Genomic DNA, 18,530 nt, shown 5'->3' with positions numbered 1-18,530 from the left:
GGCCTCCAAATCCCTCCTTGCTGAAGGTGGGTTTTTAGGTTTCCACCATGCTAGCCAGTACAGCTGCGAGCAAAATGGGGCTGCAGTCCAGAGGGGGAACAGCCTCTGGTTGTTAATGCAATAATAGGAATGACGACAATAATTCTGGAGGCAAGGGGCAAAGCTTTCTGAGTCTCATTAAAACCAGCAAATGCTGTTTGTCATTACATGCTCAAGAGAAGATGTTGACTAATGTATAACTATCAAATGGAACTGTCATGACTTTACGGCTGTCAATAATTATGACTTCACATTAATAAGTAACCAGCCCCTCTGTCAAAAAGGTGAAGCAAAATGGTAGTTAATTCTGTGAATGACATGAAAGGATTAATCCTTTCCAAAATACTCATACTCTGTGTCTCTTGTTTCCCTTCAGAGGAGCTCACACAATTTCAGGTATTTAAAATTAAGGGTGAAACTCCAATAGCAGAAACCAAATAACCTTCTGTCTAAGGTAGGCCTTTCTAAACAAGAATTGTATATAGTGGAATGCACATAACACATTAGGAGGTCACAGTGCCATCATTTTCAGATTTGGGAAAATGTTGCATGACACGGGGACTAAGAAAGACCCAGTAAAATTCTCTCTTTGGGATTGGAAATCCTTGTGCTGACCCTTCCAAAGGGTGATCACCCAGATGAAGGGTCAGCAGGACCTCTAGGTTGTTATTAATAAAAAGCTCACATCCTAACACACATTGACATCCACAGCTTGTAGTTTTCAGACTCAGAAAAAAAAAGTAGAAAAAGTTTGCTTTCTAACACTAACATCCCTGGTTTTATGACTGTCACTTACCCGTAAGTCTTTGCTTCCTCCACCCCATCACCAAATAAATCAGCAGCAAGAGTCAGTGGAGTTTTACTTGTTATGACTAAGATCTAGCTGACTATCACAAAAAATGTTGCAAACTTTGTCTATCCCAGATTTAATACTTTGTCCAACCCCCACAAAAAAATTCATGTTTCTCAGTGTCCAGAAAAAACAACTCTGCAAAAGCCAGGGCTGCTGCATTAGGAAAGGCAGCAGATTTAAATGGAAGCAGCATGCCGGAAATGCCCCAGTTTAAAGACTGCACATCTAGTGTTTTGTGAAACTGGAGGGGAGTTGGAGGAGATTAAAGCGCATTTCCCTCTGATTGGGAGCTTGTGGGAGGTGTAAACGTGGGCAGTTGTCAGATTAATTCTTTAGATGATTACATTCTTTTTGTTTCTTTAAAGCTGTTTGTAGTTGGGTTTGATGTCTCCTGTTCTGGGCAAGTGTATTGCTGCAGTTACCAAGGTGACTTTAGCTGACTTTCAACTATTTTTTCCAGCTTCAGTTTCTACCAGTAGTCTGTTTCTGGGTGGAGGAGAGAGGGAGGAAATTATGTTTGTTGTTTTTTTGTTAAGTCTCATGAATGCTGATTAACATGAACTTAACCAAAGCCATACTTGATTTTTTTTCTCTTTTTCTAAGAAAGAGAGCATGATCAAGCCATTGTAAAGGTGTCCAGTGTGGCCTGCAGCTTCCCCAGATCTGTCAACAAGGGCAAAGGGCCTGAGGAGACTCGATGTCCCAGTGTGCTGTGCTCCTTCTTGATGTGAGAAGGCCACACGCTGGAACCTGTAGCCTCCCGGGGGCCCTCTCTTTGTATTAAAGATGAGGGTGGCTGCAACCTGCTTAATTTGATGCCAATTAGCAGCAGCCCCTGGGGATCCTGGAAAATCGCCAATGCAATCACTAGGTTGCACAAAGTTTGGATGTCCCCTCCTTATAAGTCATGTTTATAGCAACTCCTCAAGCAACCACTGGCAGTTATTTTATGGGATTCAAGAATAACCAGGTTGATTGGATTAAGAAAGGTTTATTTATTCTTGCATTTGCGCTTTGCTTTATGATCAGAGCGCTTGATCTCATGGATCTGTCAAGAAAGGAAGTCTCAGTTCCCCTCCAAGCTCTGTTGCTGATAAGGAGCATAATTTTGCTGCATTTCCAAGCTACCTTGCCAGGTATCGAAACCACAAAGGACATGCTGTTGGAAGCTGGCCATGGCAGGGGCCCTTTCCAGGAGTGGGTGCCCACTGCCTCACTGAAGTTAGTTTCTGTCATTGCTCCTTGCTCCCTCCATATAAAATTCAGTACTGTGAGCTAGCAAATGCAAACCATCAGTATGGGCTTGCACAGCTGAGAGAGAAAGGTCGGGCCACTTTTCCTTTCTTCCCCTCCCGCCCCCTCCTTCCACTCCCCCTTCTTCCCTTTCCAACCGTGGCTGTTTCAAACCTCCTAACTCCCTCATGAAGATATGGTCAAAGATCACTTAAGTGCCAACAATCTTTCAGTCTCTTTCCCACAGTTTCCCCTGAAGGGCAAACCAGCAGCTGTGGGAAAGAGCCCTGAGCACCTTGGCACACAGAGTTCCAGCACCCGTCAGGCATGCACAGAGGCGAGTGCAGAACTGGGGAGGACATGGCTACACAGTTCCTGCCGTGGTCACACTGAGACAAGCCCACTCCAAGTGCTCAGACTTGGGTGCTTCTCAGCCTGGTTAAACAGGATGGTGACGATGTTCTGTGTGCATTTCCTGGCAGGGAAGGGCTGCTAGGACAATGCCAGTAGCAACAATCTTCTTGCCACTCACATATCCCTTTGGAAAGCTGCATAATAACCACTGTCAGAGCTTGCAGGGGCCAGACTGTTCCAAGACCTGCAGCTGAAGAAGAATTGAGAGATTTAGGCTGTGCCACTGGCACCCTGCAGACTCATGAGAGAAGTCAAACAACTCTTTTATGCTTCAAGTTCCCTGCCTGTAAAATCGAGACATTTTTCCACGTAGGGACGTTGCAAGGATTAAGTCAATGTTTGCAAAGCACTTTCGGATTCTTAGATGGAGAAAACTATGCAGGAGTGCAAATTATTAGCATGGTGACTGCTTTGCACTTCTCCTGACACTGGTTTTCCAGACATTTACTTTTCTAGTTTGCAATCTTGTCACCCAGCACTCAGCCTCACGCTGAGAGACATTCCCTTACGTATATTGCCTCCCTCCATTCAGCATTCCTGACTCAACCAGGACACCACTGAATGGCGACTCGATGAGAGAGCATGCCTAAATAAGCAGGACTGGATTGGAAACTTACTGCTTAGTGGTTGCAGAATCAGAAAGCCTAGCCAGAACCAGACAGCTTCAGAGAATGCTGAAATGCTCCTCTTTATGTAAAGTTCGCCTCCAAGAACTGAAGACAGGAAACCAGCTACAAAGACAACAGCTTCCCTCTGCCCGAGTAAAGCAGAATGAAAACCCAGTGCAACTGGGAGAAGCAAAGTGCAGACTCGCCTCCAAGCAAATCCTACATTTTGGTATTACTGTCAGAGCTTCCTCAGAAACGCTGCTCAGATGGAGCTTGTTAATGTGCATTAACCCAGTGCTGCTCCATCCATGTGCCCTATTTACCAAGAACTTCAGGAGCAGTGGACTCCAGCCCTGGAAAGCAGCGCCACTATTACTCATGTGCTCCAAACGAGGCACACCATGTGATAGTCTGGGGTTATCCCAGGAGGAATTCTGGACGCTCCTCCCTCTTCCCACAAGGGGAGGGCAACCACCTGAGATGCTCAGAGTGCAGAGCTCCAGCAGGTCACTGCCAGGACAGTCCTGCCAGCCCCACCTGCCGGAGGGTTGTCCCCTACTCTGCCAGGAACCTGCCTTCATTTCCCTGCACAGCTGGAAACTGTTCAGGGCTGGATGGAATTAGCACATGGCTACAGGGCTACCATATGTTCAGGTTTCCCTAGACTCAAACAGTCTTTCTGCCAAGAAATTGAATGCAGATGGGACTTGAGGTCTCTGTGGGTCCCTGGACAAATGGGACATCATACATAAGGGACCAGCAAAATTACCTGGGAAATCCCAGACAGAAATATGAGTGTCAGGCATGTGAACCACACACCACACCACTTGATCCTTCTTGAGAAGGGGGAGAGTTATAAACAGCAGAGACATGATGGAACAGCCTTATCAAAGTAATACAGACTTTGGAGACCCTTTTCTATCACTCAAACCTAATGTTCAGACACTGGGGTGTGCGTGGGCACACCTGAATTCTGGCACAATGAAATGTAACAATCACAGATAATTTTAGCTTCAACACATGCAGTAATGCAGTGTGCTAGCACTAGGTTTCTACTCCATGCCTCAACTCACAGTAGAACAGTCTGAGTCAGCCAAGAGGCAGAAAAAACATCAATTTCAGCAATGCTGCATGATCAAGGGGGCCCTTGAGGGGTGGAAAAGGTCAAGAATTCCCCTATCCCAGTGCTGGCTCTCACTGCAACTGTGGCAAATCAACTCTGCTGTCCTAATCTGTAACATGGAAATTCTACTCACCTACTGCACAGGAGAGCACAGAGCTAATTACCAGAGACAACCAAAGACTTGGCCCCAGAAATTATTACATCAAGAAATTAAATAGTGATCGAAGCAAGACTCCACAAGTGTCACTGAACTTTGACATCTGGAGCTTCTAGCCCACTGAGGGCTTGACAGCAGCAGTGTTTAGTCTGACATTTAAACATCCCCTACGGGTAAAACAGTTCTCTGTATCCAACAAGAGACAATCTGCACAATTCAGAAGACTGGGAGCCTTGCCTTTCTGTGTGTCTCAGCAGCACCTACTAAGCTGATGGATCCTAAGAAACAAATAATGCGCCACTGAAACGCACACTGGTATTCATGCACGTCTTATTTCTCCAAGTGGTAATTGAGAGTATCCAGTTACTTATGTTCAAAATGATTAGTCATGTTTCCAAAGATTAATTCACATGTTCCTTTGTTAATACGTACAAACTGATTTAATGGCTGCTTATGAACTGAGCCAACAGTCATTTTGAGAAACAGATGTCCGATGCAGTTTTAAGCTTTAAGTGTGCTTTTATTCATATCCTTAGGAGAAAAAGGGCTACACAGTCTACAGTAATAACACTAATGAATCAAAGTACTACAGCTGCCCAGCAGGGTTTTGACACAAACCAGCTTTTTCTCAAAGGAACTTTTTTTTAGGACTCTGGGACAGTGAACAACTAGTAATATGCATGCTTAACATGTCAGTATATGCTTTGCTGGAGCCAAAGTATTGAATCAAGCCCTATCTGCAACCAAATAATATGAGGTTTTTGCATAAGCACTGAAAACTGTAACTATACAAAGACTGGGAAATCTAGATGGAATTTGGATCCTCTACATTTTATACAAATAAATATTCAAAAGCTTGAGTGTTTCTGATACTATTTGTGATGCTGAATGCAGAACAGGTTGTCTGCTTTAAACCTTGATAGATTATTGTGTGTGGGTGGTAGGGTTAGGATAAAAGAAAGGGAAGAAAGCTACTAGGAAAGCAGTTGGTGGTTGCAAATCCACGATAAATAAACAGCACATTCCTCTTCTACACAAAACCCTTAGAGTCTGTGTCAGACTTTAACATCCTACTGTCAGTTGGGTGGAAATTTGACAGCCTGGGGTTCTGCAGTGCTCCCTATGGAAAGCAGATTTGAAACAATTTGCCATGCCCCAAGAGAGTGTTTCGGTCAAGTTCCTAAAGAACTTCTAATGCACTAGTTATTCACAGGACCCTTGCAAAGAACCACAGGTTTGACTTTTTATGATTTGGTGTGTACAGTGCAGGATATGATTACACACGAGCCTGCTTCCCATCAGCCAGCACCTCGTAATCATTAACATATTTATCCTTGTGGTGCCTCAAGAAGATGACATTGTTATTAATCCCATTTTATTGATTCAGAACTGAAGCTCAATAGCTAAATTACTTGCCTTTGATTACACAAGATTTACAGCACAGGACAGACCTGAGTCCCAGCCCTACCAGGCCCAAGCAATGCAAGCAAGGATCACACCAGAAGGACTAGATCTATGTACAGAAATGTCCTTCATCTCAGGTGCTCAGGAGTCCTATGGAAGAGTTATAACTGCACTGGGTTTGTGCCTTTTGTGTCTCAGCCTTTACCCCTGCAGGTACCTGAAGGGAACATGGATGTAGGTATATTACTGCATGCAAAAGCTGAGCTCCTAAGTTACATTCCTGTGCAGCAGCTGGAGATGAGAGTCTCCATATCGTGCTCTTGTACTTACTGCACATTGAGCAATTTTGCTCAAATGCATGAGACATGCTGAGACAGTGTGTTAAGGAAGGCGGAGACATAACAAGATCTTCCTCTTCTGCTTCATCTATACCACACTGTTCTGGAAAATGTGTTGACTGATCAGATTTAGCCACAGTAAGAGTAATCATCAGGTCTGATTTAAGTACTAGTTAGTCAGAGGTTGTAAGTAAACACTGCTTTCCAGCACAAACCACCCCTTTTGGTATCGTCAGTGCACTGAACAAGTCCCATTGTATCTGCTACATGGAGAGGAGAAACAACTGCACAAGGAGAAGAAGACCTTTCCCAAACTCCTCTCAAAGCAGCATCTAGTAAGATGGAGGAAGAAAGTATCAGGACACACTGCTGGTTTAAGCTGAGATTTCCCCTATCCCTCCAACAGTATCACCACAGTAACACAGCTGATAGCTGTCTTTCCTTAAGTGAAGTACTTATGGAGAAACAGCCTATCAGTTTCCCCAGTGGTAACCATAGACCTCAGAGAAATGTATTGACCTCCTAGGAGGCAAACATTGGGAACCAGCCATTCCTGCCACTCAGGCTTCAGGCAGGGTGAGTGTGCAGCTGCTGCAGGTAAGAGAGATTTGCAACAGAGAGCACTGTTAGAGATGTGAGGCTCTGAATTTGACCCGCCTTCCTCTGTCTCAGAACAGTTAAAAACCCAGGTAAATATTTGTGTGCTTCATCTTAGACCTCTGCTAACCTTTCACCACTCTGTCTCAAATGTGTCTCTGTTTATCTCACCCTGAATAACGTAAAGCTCTCTTATCTAAGAAACAACTGCCTCCCAGCATTAAGGCTTACCCATCAGCTGCCTCCTTGACCTGATGTGCACCCAAAATGTTTGTGGTCACCCTCAACCACTGAGGACTCAGAGCTTACACTGGGCAAGTGTAAGCATGCAGATGCATGCAGGAGCCCAGCATCTGTGAGAAATCCTGCCCAGTGCTTTTGAGCTCTCCAAGGCTGGGTGTGATTGGTGCAAATCACATGGTATAATTTTATATTTTTTTCAGTGGGACCAACCAATGGTCCAATGTGACCAACCTGCAGGCAGAGAAATACTACTCAAAACCTGAGTCAGATCAGAATTTGACTCCATATAATTACTATATGGCAAAAGCAGAATTATTCCTAAAGCAATAATAAAGTCACTTGAGATTTTTTTAATATAAGTACCTATATCTCATATTACATATTAGCAAAAAGAATTAGCATTTGACACATAATACTTCCCCCAAAGGATTAGGCAACTCATAAACATTCATTTAGTCAGCAAATCAGAAGTCACCCACAAAATGGAACAAGAAAGGACAGCAACAAGAAATATTTTTCTCATGAAATGTTTGAATCAAGAATGAAATAGGAATTGAAACAGACCAGGGTGCTGTCCCTGCCTGGCACTACAGGGAAGTGCTGATTTCATGCTCATCTTTACTCTTGAAAGCCGAAGGTAGAGATGTTCATCAGAGACTAAGAAACCAAAGGAAATACCAAGAAGAAAGAGTGCAGCAAAGATGTGTGTCTTTCTGTATCATTTAGATGAAAACATTAAAATTGATGGGAAGGCACTGAACTAGCACCTGAAGTCTAAGAGGGGAAGGGAAGAAGCCCAGAAAGACAGAAGTGCAGATAACAGATTCACTTAAGTCAGAAGTTACAAGAGAGATCTATGGGCCACGCTAGTCCCACTTAAATCATCTGTTAGACTACTGCTATTAGAGACCCAGGTGTTATTGGCATGTAATTACTGACAGAGCCCACCTGTTTAAGCAAGGCAAGATCAAAGTCACTTTAAAGGAAAAAAAAAATTAACATTTTAACTGAAAGGTTTGCAATTATGAGCTTGAAAACAAAATACTCAGGAAAAAATATCAGCAGTCACCTATGCCACCTATCTCTACTGATACCATAGCACTTTTCAGCACAGCACTTTTTATAGGGATCACTCCAGTCTGAATTCAAACACTGAAGACCAGCAGGTTCTACAGAACAGTCAGAGCCACTCTGCATTAGCACAGTTTGTCCAAAACCCCTCTAAAAAGCTGCCCTACTGAGTACTAGCCCATTTATCCAGCCTGAGCAACTCTTCTCCACCCTTGCACTTTGCAAGTGTTCACTGCCAGCTTTCCTCTCCCCTTGACAAGTTTTTTCCCACCCAACCTTAACTTTGTTTTCCATGCTGAGCTCTTTAGCCTCCCTCTGCCACCATGTGAATGTGCAGGGTGAAACTCACGGTGCTCGGTCGAGGTTCAACCCATTCTGTCTTTGTGCATTGATTGGAGGTAGGACAGGTTTGCTGTTAATCTCAAGCCCTCTCCGCAAAGTCTCCCTGATTTGCTCTGTATCTGCAAAGAGAATTTTTTAACATGATTTAGAATCCCTAGAAACAACACAGGCACAAGAAGATACCAGGTGTGTTTCATCTAAACTCTTCCCCTTCAGAAAGAAGTGTAGAAATGTTATGCGGTAACACTTGACTGCACTTTCCTGAACTTCCTTATTTCACTGTATAATGTCAGCTTGAATTCTCTTGTTTGGGCTTCATTGTTATGTCAGGCAAGGAGAGCTGGAATCTTTGGTACTGAGTCCTCCTGATGAAGAAATTCTGAGTAGTTTTGTAAGTTTTCATAAATGAGGTGTTTGTTGGTTCTCTAACTCTCATAGAACCTCCTGACACTTCCAAACCTTTGCACTGGACATAATTTTTCCCATTAGGCATAAGAGGAACTTATTCCTTTCCCAGATGAATGTATGAAGGTTTCCAAGTTTTTTGCAATTGGCTTTGGATTTCTATTGATTAATTTACAACAAGATTCATAAAGGGAGGGATTTTTATGCAGGGCAACCTTTAGCCTCAAGCTCACATCTGAAAATAAGTTGCAAATTATGCAGTTCAGATGCAGTCTTTTTATTTCTGCCTTTTTCTGAAATGTGTACTGGCCAAATACTTTCAATAGGAAGCTTTCCTGCCTTTCTTAGAAGTTTCTTCATCTATTTTTGAGAAATGTGAGAATTAGGTAGAGAAAAAAACCCCAAATTATTTAAAAATCTTTTGAAGAATATACAAATTTCATCATGTATACCCCTTTTGAGCTTTTCATTTCAAGGCTGAGGCAAAACAGCCTTTTTAGATCTAGTGCAGTTCAAAATATTTGCAAAGAAGCCAGAAGACAGGCTGTATGCATTTAACTTATTTTTACCATGGATTTAAGAACAGATGCCATTCCTGTGGAAACCATTGTTAATTCCAGGAAATCTCAAGCCCTCAAATTTTATGTTGCTTCACCCATTTGAAAGGTAGTATGCATAATTTCAAGCCTGTGTAATGGCTATGACATCTCTACCCTGAGAAGGCATCTCACTGCAAAGGGAAACTCCACGGTTTTTTAATCCTTCTTTTTAGAGTTCTGTATTTGCACAAATTCCTTGAGTTCAGCTGCAGCAATGTGCAGAGTCAGTCCAATTTGCTTCCCAAGAAGGGATAATGTTAATAAGGTAACACAGCCTGGGAAAATGAAATTGCTTCACCTTGCAGGTGTTTACAGTCCTGGTTTCAGCAGGTGCTCAGTTTAACTTTGCAGATTCAGATTACAATTTGCCTAAAAACTAAAAGAAATGTTTAGACAAAATAATGCCAAGAACTCTTTTCCTCTCTCCTGACTTCTTCAAAGAGGCCAAAATCCATTTTGCTGCCCTGAGACCCACCAAGCCTCCCAATGGCAGTGGAGTTTGTTATGAACTCGAGGATGCAGCATGGCTCAGTGCACTGCCCAGACCCAGCGGAACAGAAGCTGAAAGGCCATGACAGTGACCTGGCCCAGGACCTCTTACCTTTCCCAGAGAGACGCCGAGGCTGGGTCCCAATGCAAATGCTCCTGCTGTCTTCATCATCCTCTGGTGGCCTGCTCAGGTCATCCCAGGCACATTTGGCACTCACTCCACTCAGGTTTGAGCCATCTGTCTCAATCCCTTTGTCGACTCTCTCCTGCTTGAAAAGATTCAAAACACCAAGACTTTTTTTGAGCGTGGCTTGAGCCTGAGTTGGAGACCCACCATGGCAAAGCCCAACCTTCACCTGCAGATCCCCTTTTGTGGGCAATTTCCACTCTCTGGACCCTGTACTTTGCTGTGTCAGCAAACAGCAACTGCACATTGAGCCAAATCAGGAAGCCATTCTGAACTAAACAAACCTTTTCCATAGCAAGTTGGTCTGAAATCTCACCCTGTCCCCCCTGCTTCACTATGTGCCCCTGACAGGCACAAAGCAGGGAGAGAGAAAGGTGGAAACCAATGGCCTGGGGTGTTCAGGATTGCTTCTTTCACTGTTAGCACTGATTTACACCAACTTGAAATATTTAAGACATGAAGCACAGCTTGTCAGTCGATCTCCTATATGTCAATGATAACAAACCCCTGAATAACTAAAGTTCTCTTTCCAACCTTACCAAAGTATCCCACAATGAAAACAGCTCATGGAGAGACTCATCCACATGGGTTCATCATTTGCAACTGCCCAGAGAATCCCTGCTTTCCAATGTGCTGGGGTGTCCTCATAAAGGACAAACATGCAAGTTTGGACGTGCAAGGAAACGCAGGTCTGTTCCCAATGTCAAAGCTTTTGCATAGCTTTCTCTATTGGCAAATAAACAAACTCCCTCCCTTGCAAGCTGGACTTTCCAAGCACGTAACCAGTGTTTGGGTCTCAGAAGGTGTTACACACCAATTATAAGCAGCTGGATGCTCTCAGGCACCAGGCATTTTCTTAAGGACATGTGCATCTGTTGCCAGCAAGACTGCCCTAAGCTACAGCCAAAACTTCTTCAGGAAGTTCCACCTTCTTGGACATGGGCATCAGTCTGAATTTCCACCTGTGACCCACAAGGGGGTAATGTTGAGCCGAACAAACTCGGGGCTGTGCTACACCGAGGAAGGCCTGGCACCTCTTCCCTGGCACCGAACCAGCCAGGCTCGCTTCCACCTTTTCTGAAGGGGTGTTGCCTCTGGTGCTGCTCAGTGGCACTAGCAAGATCTGCATCTCTCTGCATACATCTGTGTCACCTCCAAACGCAGGCAGTCCCAAGAAACGTCAAAGATTTGAGGAGAGACCAGAGTGGTGTCACACACAGTGGGAGAGGATCTCTCCACCCCATGTAAGTACCCTCTGGTTTGACATTGCCACTGAAGATGAGATTGTGCGAACATTTTGCTCTTTGCAAAATCTGTCCCCAAGAAACAGTTTCCAGACTAAACCCTAAACCCATATACATCCCTCCCCTTGCCCAGCTGTGCATGCTGCACCCTGGGAAGAGCATTGCTTGTTCTTGTGACCATTCAAGAGAGGATTTGAGCAGCTCAAAGATAAACACAAGCATTCAGGGTGTGGTTGCACAGCGGTTTAAGTTGATGTAATTTGCAATGACTGCAGTCCCACCCTCCTCCATGTGCTCCTATCCCTTCCCTTGAGCCAACTCTTTTTTTTTTTTTTTCATCTGGATCACCTCCCAAAACCCGCTCTTTGGCCCAAAATTGAGGTAGGAGCCTGTGGCTGACTGCAGGACCAGAGCAGTCTTGACTTAGACTTAAGCATTCAAGAGACTGCCTTTCTTCTGTTTTTCTCCCCTTGTTAGGATCTTCCTCCAGCGTCAGGGGAAACTGGCTTCTTGAAAACGTAATAGGAAAATCTGAGAAATAATAAATCTGCTGTGATTTTCTTTTGTTTTATCCTAAACATAAAATTAGTTGTGTCACCCAGAAATAGAAGTTGTGGGGAAAGAAATAAAAGTACATCCGTTCCTACATATGCAGACAATGCTCTGAGATTTAGCACGTGGCTCCTTTGGGAACCCTCCATGCTGCTCTGTGAGGACCCAAATGAGCTGGCTTGGGGAGGTGTAGCTTGTCAGCGAAGTTATTTTTTATCCCAGTCATTGGGGAAGCATGAGAGAGCCACTAAACCTGCTCTTGAGCACGGAGAAGAAGGAGCCAGAGGGCTGTGAGGCTCTGGTGGGATCTGCTCCCCCATCCCTGCAGCCAGGGCCCCACTCCCAGGCAGACCCTGTGGACACAGTGCAGAGCCTCGGGGAGGGGGAAGGACTCTCATCTGCAGCTCAGCTGGCTCACAGAGCACTTCCTCAGGGGAAGAAGTGCTGCTCTGTTGGCATCCCTTGGAGATCAAGGGGAGCTGATGGAAACGAGCTGGCTTAAGGCAGCCTAATTTGCATGCCTGTTTCATAATGTTTGCAAGTATTGATGTTAAAAGGGGAAAAGTAAAAAAAAAAACCAATCAGTGTAGACTCATAGCTCTGGCAATTCACAGTTCTACCCCACCTTTAGCCAGCAAAGATTTGCCTGGACTGAGGAGCTGTTCTTCCTTCCTTGAAAGGGCAGCATGAACAGGAGGCTGGAGGAGCCCAGGGCAAAGGAGGTTCAGCTCTTTCCTTCCTCAAAGAAAGGATATTTCTGTCCCATTTTCCTCTCAGCATGTGGGAGGGATGCTCTGAGGCTCTAAGTCATTGATCCCTTTTTAAACGAGCCAGAGCACTGCAGTGTGACCTGCAGAGCGGCAACCACAACTCAGGAAATTCAAATCAGCTTTATTCTCTTCTGAGATATCTGCTAAACAGAAGCAAAGCACTGAGAATAGGCACAGAGCTGGGGACCGACAGGAATTGTTTGACAGTGCTGCCAGGGAAATCTGAATGGCCTACAGGGAAGCCTGGCTGAACAGAAAACAGCCAGCGTTGCCACAGTGTTAATTGCCGACATCCTGGGATGACATCTTAGTTGGGATCCATTCTCAGCAGCTCCGAACAGAAAGTACAGCTGCTGCTGCCAGGGCTGAGTTTAGGCCTCAACCAATTCCCACAAGACACAATGCAGCCTCCAAACAAGCTCTGCCTGCTTCCCAGGCAGACAACACGCTTGCTGGCTCCCAAGAAAGTTGTCCAGTTTCTCTGCCTGTTCCCTCCCACCCCTCCACCCCTCTTCCACTGCTGCCTTTCTGGTCTCACACACCCTCCACCAACACCAAGAAAATGACACTTTATCCTTTCCCCACTAATTAGAGCAGAAGGCATATGACAGGGCTGAAGGCAGTCTGGCACAGCCTTGCTCCCTGCACTCAGCAGAGGCTCTTTGTGGGACTTGGGGGCAGATTTTGTTCTATGAATCCCTGGGGGTGCAGCAGCAGAGCAGGAGGGAGGTGTGCACACACACACCTGCCCATCTGCACTTCTGCAAGGGCAAGAGAGAACAGAAACAGGAATGTGCTCCATGCGAGGAAGTCCGGAAGGACCACAGACGTAGCAGCTTTCAGCAGCAGGACACATTGGTGAGGCAGAGGTACTCTTTTATTTGCCTTAACTTGCCTTGGCTGACTCAGATTCCAGTAAGCTGAGCTATTTTTCATTTACAGTAAATTGTAGAAAACCTTGTTATCATTAGGAATCACCAGTGTGCAGACAACAGAAACACCTCCAGGAGGGGAGAGGGCAAGGTTCTGGAAAGTCTAAAAACTTTATGGGACTTTCAGTTGTATTAGCTCCCACACTGTGGAACATTTGTGGAACATTTTTTTGTGTTTCTCAGACTGGGGTTATTCTAGATGAACAAATCCTTAAAACCAGTAAAAGTAGAATTTGGTTTTGTTCTTAAGCTTTCAAAGTAAAAGTTGCTGTGATGCAACTAAGAATAATCAGATACAGACATGCAGACCATAAGCAACTGCTTGTATAAAACATGCACATTTGCACGTGCCCTACCAGGCTGAGCCACAAGTTCTCTGTTAAAGGCAAATACTAAGTGATTCACTGAAACATGGCCAGCACCACACTGGATTTGCTGGGGACACATGCATTCCAGTACCATGTATTCCAGCTCTGCTGAAGGGATTGCAGAACTGTCTCCCAAATGCATGGATCAGGAGAAGTCCACAGTACAGTAACCTCTCCATAGAGGTCCTATTCTTATCTTTAAATTTCAGAAATTAAATTGAACTCTGAAGAAGAAGGTTTAATAGCTCTTCCTGCACGGATTATTAATAGCTGCATGTGGTACTTTTGGGTTCCCATAATTTCTCAGTCCACACTAACTACTTGGCCTCAAGTGATATCCTACAGGAATGAGCTACACTATCACATTTGCTGTGAAAAAATAGTTGGTTTTGAGATTTCTACATGTTATATCTCCTTACACTTGCACATAAAAGGAAGGAGGAATTTCCTGGTGTACCATTCCTAAATCTTGTATTATTCTGTCCCTCATCTTCTTTCTTCCTCCTTTCTAAAATATCCAATCCAATATCTCCAATTTGTCTCAAATTGGAGATTCCATTTTCCTAGTCTCTCTTCTCTATCTTTCTTCCTAGAGTTGCCATTCATGTGGGACTGGACAATCCCTCTTGAACTACCTCTAAGAGGGCAAAGAGTTTCTAAGACTTTTCCAGGATTATTACAAAACATTGAGAAGATCCAAGCACCTTTACAGAAAATATTAGAACTGTTGTATAACAGTTGGCTCCTACAAGAGACATGACATTTTATAAACTAAAGACATACTTGCAGATGTGGGTCAATCTCGAATATGGTCTCTCCTCTTCGCATGTCTGTTATCAGCCAGGGGCCTCCAGCTCTACAAAGAAAGACAGGTAATGAACCAAACAAGCCCTTTAATTAGAACTTTCCAGCAGGGTCCTCAGAGTGGACCTGTACTGCAAGGAAGCACAAGATAAGGGTTTAAAATAAGCCTAGAAACCCCTCTGTGTGGTGTATACATCCCACAGCATGCATTTGCCCTTTACATTTTCCAAATAAATAAATAATAAAAGCCCTCCATGACCTAGCAGTTAATCTGCTCAGTGTCTGGCAGCACCCAGACGTGCACAGCAGTCAGGACTGACACAGGCTGTTATCCCCTGTGCAGGCCCCCTTGCTCACACAAGAACGAGAGGAGTTTTAATCTTACAGGAAACGAACTGGGACTGAGAAGTCCAGTGTAGCCTGAGTCAAAGAAAGATGGGCAAGGCATGGAGTCAAGATTTATTCCTCTATTACATATCTAAGAATAGAGCAGGGCCCCAGTGGGACTGCACTTTTTGCCAAGATTGGCAGTCATGTTCAGTACCACAAAGAGCTTATTGCTCTGATAAATACTGTCACAACAGACATTTTACTCAGTTGGTACTTCATGGCTAAGTACTCAGATGGCTCAGGGAAATCTTTGTTATCATTAGCAATAAAAGTTGGAAGGCTCAAGGTGTTTCCCAACAAAGGTGATAGGAAACAGATTACTGTGAAGATTAAATACTCAGAGACTTCACTTTGGGTCATAGTGCAGCCAGACTGCAGAAGTCAGCCTTAGATAGTGCTTTTCATTTGAAGTAAAAACTGAAGTCTTTTGGAACTGCCATAAAAAAATTCATTTTTTTCATGAGATACATTGTTACTGCAGTCAAAAGCCCCCTCCTCTGGCCTAGTTTGTGTTAGTCTCCTAAAACATTTAAGAGTGGGAGCAAAAAAAGTTAATATTTCACAGGTTTTCAGATGCATGGATAGCCACTTGCTTTTTCACATCACTTTGGAAGTTGTGAATTATTAACTGCAGGGGTGTGACCTGCCACAGTTCCTCACTGGGGTGCAAGAGACTTTTACCCCAATTCCACATCAATGGCTTAGTAGCTTGCAGCTTTGTCTTCAAACAATGAACATTTGGGTCTCGTTTTTTACCTTGGAAAGGTGCTTATACCACAGCACAAAAGCCAAAAACCAACATGAGAACAGACTGAGGAGAGAGGTGGTGTATCTGTATTGACTTAAGAGAAGCTAAGGGAGCTGCAGGCAGTGTTTATTGTCTCAGGGACCCAGAAACAAAGCTTGCAGCTGAACAAATTGAACAAATTCACTCTACTCTAGGGCATTTGCATGAAGTATCTGCACTTGTGCCTAAAAGGGAAAAGTTCAAGTTAAAAAAGTCCAGCTCCTCCAAATAATCAATCAATTCAAAGCTATTGTGACACTAGAGAGTGTACTATTGTGCCCAGAAACAAATATTCAGAACTATTTTGCTTTAAAAAGTAAGGCTTTTTGAGTTACAATCACATGGCAATAACTTCCAATGAATTTAAAAATGTTTAAGCAAAGTACCTGCAAGCCAAAAAGATTTAGCTGCACTCCGGCAGCAAAGCATCAACATATAATTTACCATTTAAAACCCATCTCTTCCTCAACCCAACATCATCTTTGTTATTTCTCCCATGGCAAAACAATTAACTTCACTTTCATGAATGCTCCTCCTGCTGCAAACTGGCCCACCAAGAGTGGGCCAAGTTTGAGAGTGACTTTCTCACTTTTAGACAGTACTTCCAGACAGTTTTGTAAGCCAGACCCTCTCCTTCCTTTCTTTGAACTAAACAGCAAGGTCACCAGTAACAGTTATCCCAGGAAGAACCAATGAGAAAACCCTGCAGGCATAAGAAGAAGGAAATTAAGCTTTCAAGACCTCATTCTCTTTCACCCTGAACATGTGGACTTCCACATGCATTAATTTGCCATCTAAGTGTCTGTGCGTGAGAACAGATTTGCAGTGAATTCCCATCTCTTGCTACAGCATAGATTAAATAAGTTCCATCAGCAAGTTAAAGATTGTTAATAAAAATAAACAACTGAATTGTTCTCTATAGAAATGCTCCCCTGTATGGGCTATGGGACCACTTACACTGGGACAGTCCGAAGCAGTTCCAGAATCCCTTGACCATTCCACTGCTGAGCTGCATGCAGTTCCTCAGTGCAAACCCCAACAATCTGTAATAAATAACAACAGACATACTAAACTGGGTGGGAACCATGAAAGAACTGTGGAGAAAATGTGCCACGTGGTACTGGATCAAACAGTGAACATATAGAGAAGCACCATTTCTTTAATCTAACCAGATATGCCAGGACAAATGGAGCCTGAGACAACAGTGGGATCCCACAAGACCTTGTTCTCTCTCTCTCTACATTTACCATGTGAAGCGCCCTGGTCATGTAACATTTAATCTTGTACAGAGTGTGTGAATTTAACAACGAAGAGGGTCTGGTGACAAATCAGGGTTTATACACTAGTCTGCTTGACTTTTCAATCAAGTCCACACAGACAGGACAGAGCAAGACAGGTTAGGGGTGAGCACATACAAACACTGCTCTGTCATCTGATTGCTAGGGGCAAATGCAATACTGCACAAGCAATCTCAACCAGGCAAGGGAATTGCTGCCACATGGGATTGCTTTGGTGCTCATAAAATCCTTGACCAACTCAGTTTGCTGACTGGTTACATCTTACCCAGCACCATAAAGTAAAGCTGCTTATACACCACATAATCCACTTGTCACTGCAGGCAACTGCACACTTCTGCCTTCCTGTATAATGCAGGATGTGTTTGCTTTGCAGGATAGGAGCTGCCACACTGAGCAATACCAGATGTCTCTCTAACAGCAGCTGAGATCAGCTGCTTCAAATGAAGGGGTGAAACACCCTTCAGCTGATAGCAGAAGGCAATTTCTTCCTGCTGTATCAACCACTGGTTTGTTCCTTTGAGCACAATGTTTCACCCTGAGATGAAAAATATTTTTTGCCACGGCCTTCTGTTTTCTTCCTCAATACTCTTAAGTCTTTTCCAACAACACAGAATTTTTTGACAAAATCTGTTCAACTAATGTTTTATCAGAAAAGAGGAAAACTAGAAACTAAGCTCTGAAGAGCAGCAAGGAGAGAGAAGGATGTGCCTTCTGCTGTAGGCACATAACTGCACTGATAGAGATCTACGTGGAAAACTCTCATGTCAGCAGGCACCCAGCTCTGCACACCCCCACCTCTCCTGCCCCTTGCACAGTTCACTTTGTCAGGACCCAGCCCTTGGAGGTGCACTTCATCCCCACCCATCTTCCAGGCTTCCTCCATCAACAGCCTGAATCACCCCTGCCTCAGGACACCCCTCCCTGGGCCTTCACTCACTAATTACATACAAACAGCAAGACTCTAAACAGGAAATTATTTTGTGTTCATTCTTTGCTTTTTGTAATCATTTATCCTCATGGGTCAAAATAAATTCATAACAACAAGCATCAAACAAAGGGGAAAACCAAGTCAGCTGTATGTGTTGTGGAAGATTAGAGGCCAAGGGCCTCAGGATGCAGCAAGCTGACTGTTCTTTGATTCAAGACAGCTGGGCACTAAAGAAGAGATGAGGACTAACATAGTACTAACTGGAGAATCAGCCAGGGATTATCCTGCTTAGCTTGGCTCTCTGTCTCTCCTTCCAGGTCCCACAACTCACCTTGCACTTATTAATCTCACACCC

General features: G+C 44.0%; 1 protein-coding gene across 2 annotated transcripts in view; it reads right to left on the bottom strand.

The window, feature by feature from the left end:
• Window positions 1–18,530, bottom strand: part of SUFU (SUFU negative regulator of hedgehog signaling) — a 95,679-nt gene that overhangs the window by 26,563 nt on the left and 50,586 nt on the right. Inside the window, exons 5-8 of one of the 2 annotated variants that reach the window (XM_066554327.1) lie at window positions 16,907–16,992; window positions 14,752–14,824; window positions 10,028–10,184; window positions 8,430–8,541 (exon numbers count right to left, since the gene is read on the bottom strand). In XM_066554327.1, coding sequence (XP_066410424.1) covers window positions 8,430–8,541; window positions 10,028–10,184; window positions 14,752–14,824; window positions 16,907–16,992 — 428 coding nt within the window. The remainder of the gene's footprint in view (window positions 1–8,429; window positions 8,542–10,027; window positions 10,185–14,751; window positions 14,825–16,906; window positions 16,993–18,530) is intronic. The other variant, XM_066554328.1, reaches the window with a different exon arrangement.

Source organism: Molothrus aeneus, chromosome 8 (assembly GCF_037042795.1).
Source record: "Molothrus aeneus isolate 106 chromosome 8, BPBGC_Maene_1.0, whole genome shotgun sequence".
Taxonomy (NCBI): Eukaryota; Metazoa; Chordata; class Aves; order Passeriformes; family Icteridae; genus Molothrus; species Molothrus aeneus.
The sequence above is the reverse complement of the archived record's forward strand: the minus strand, read 5'-3'. Positions and strand labels throughout refer to the sequence as shown.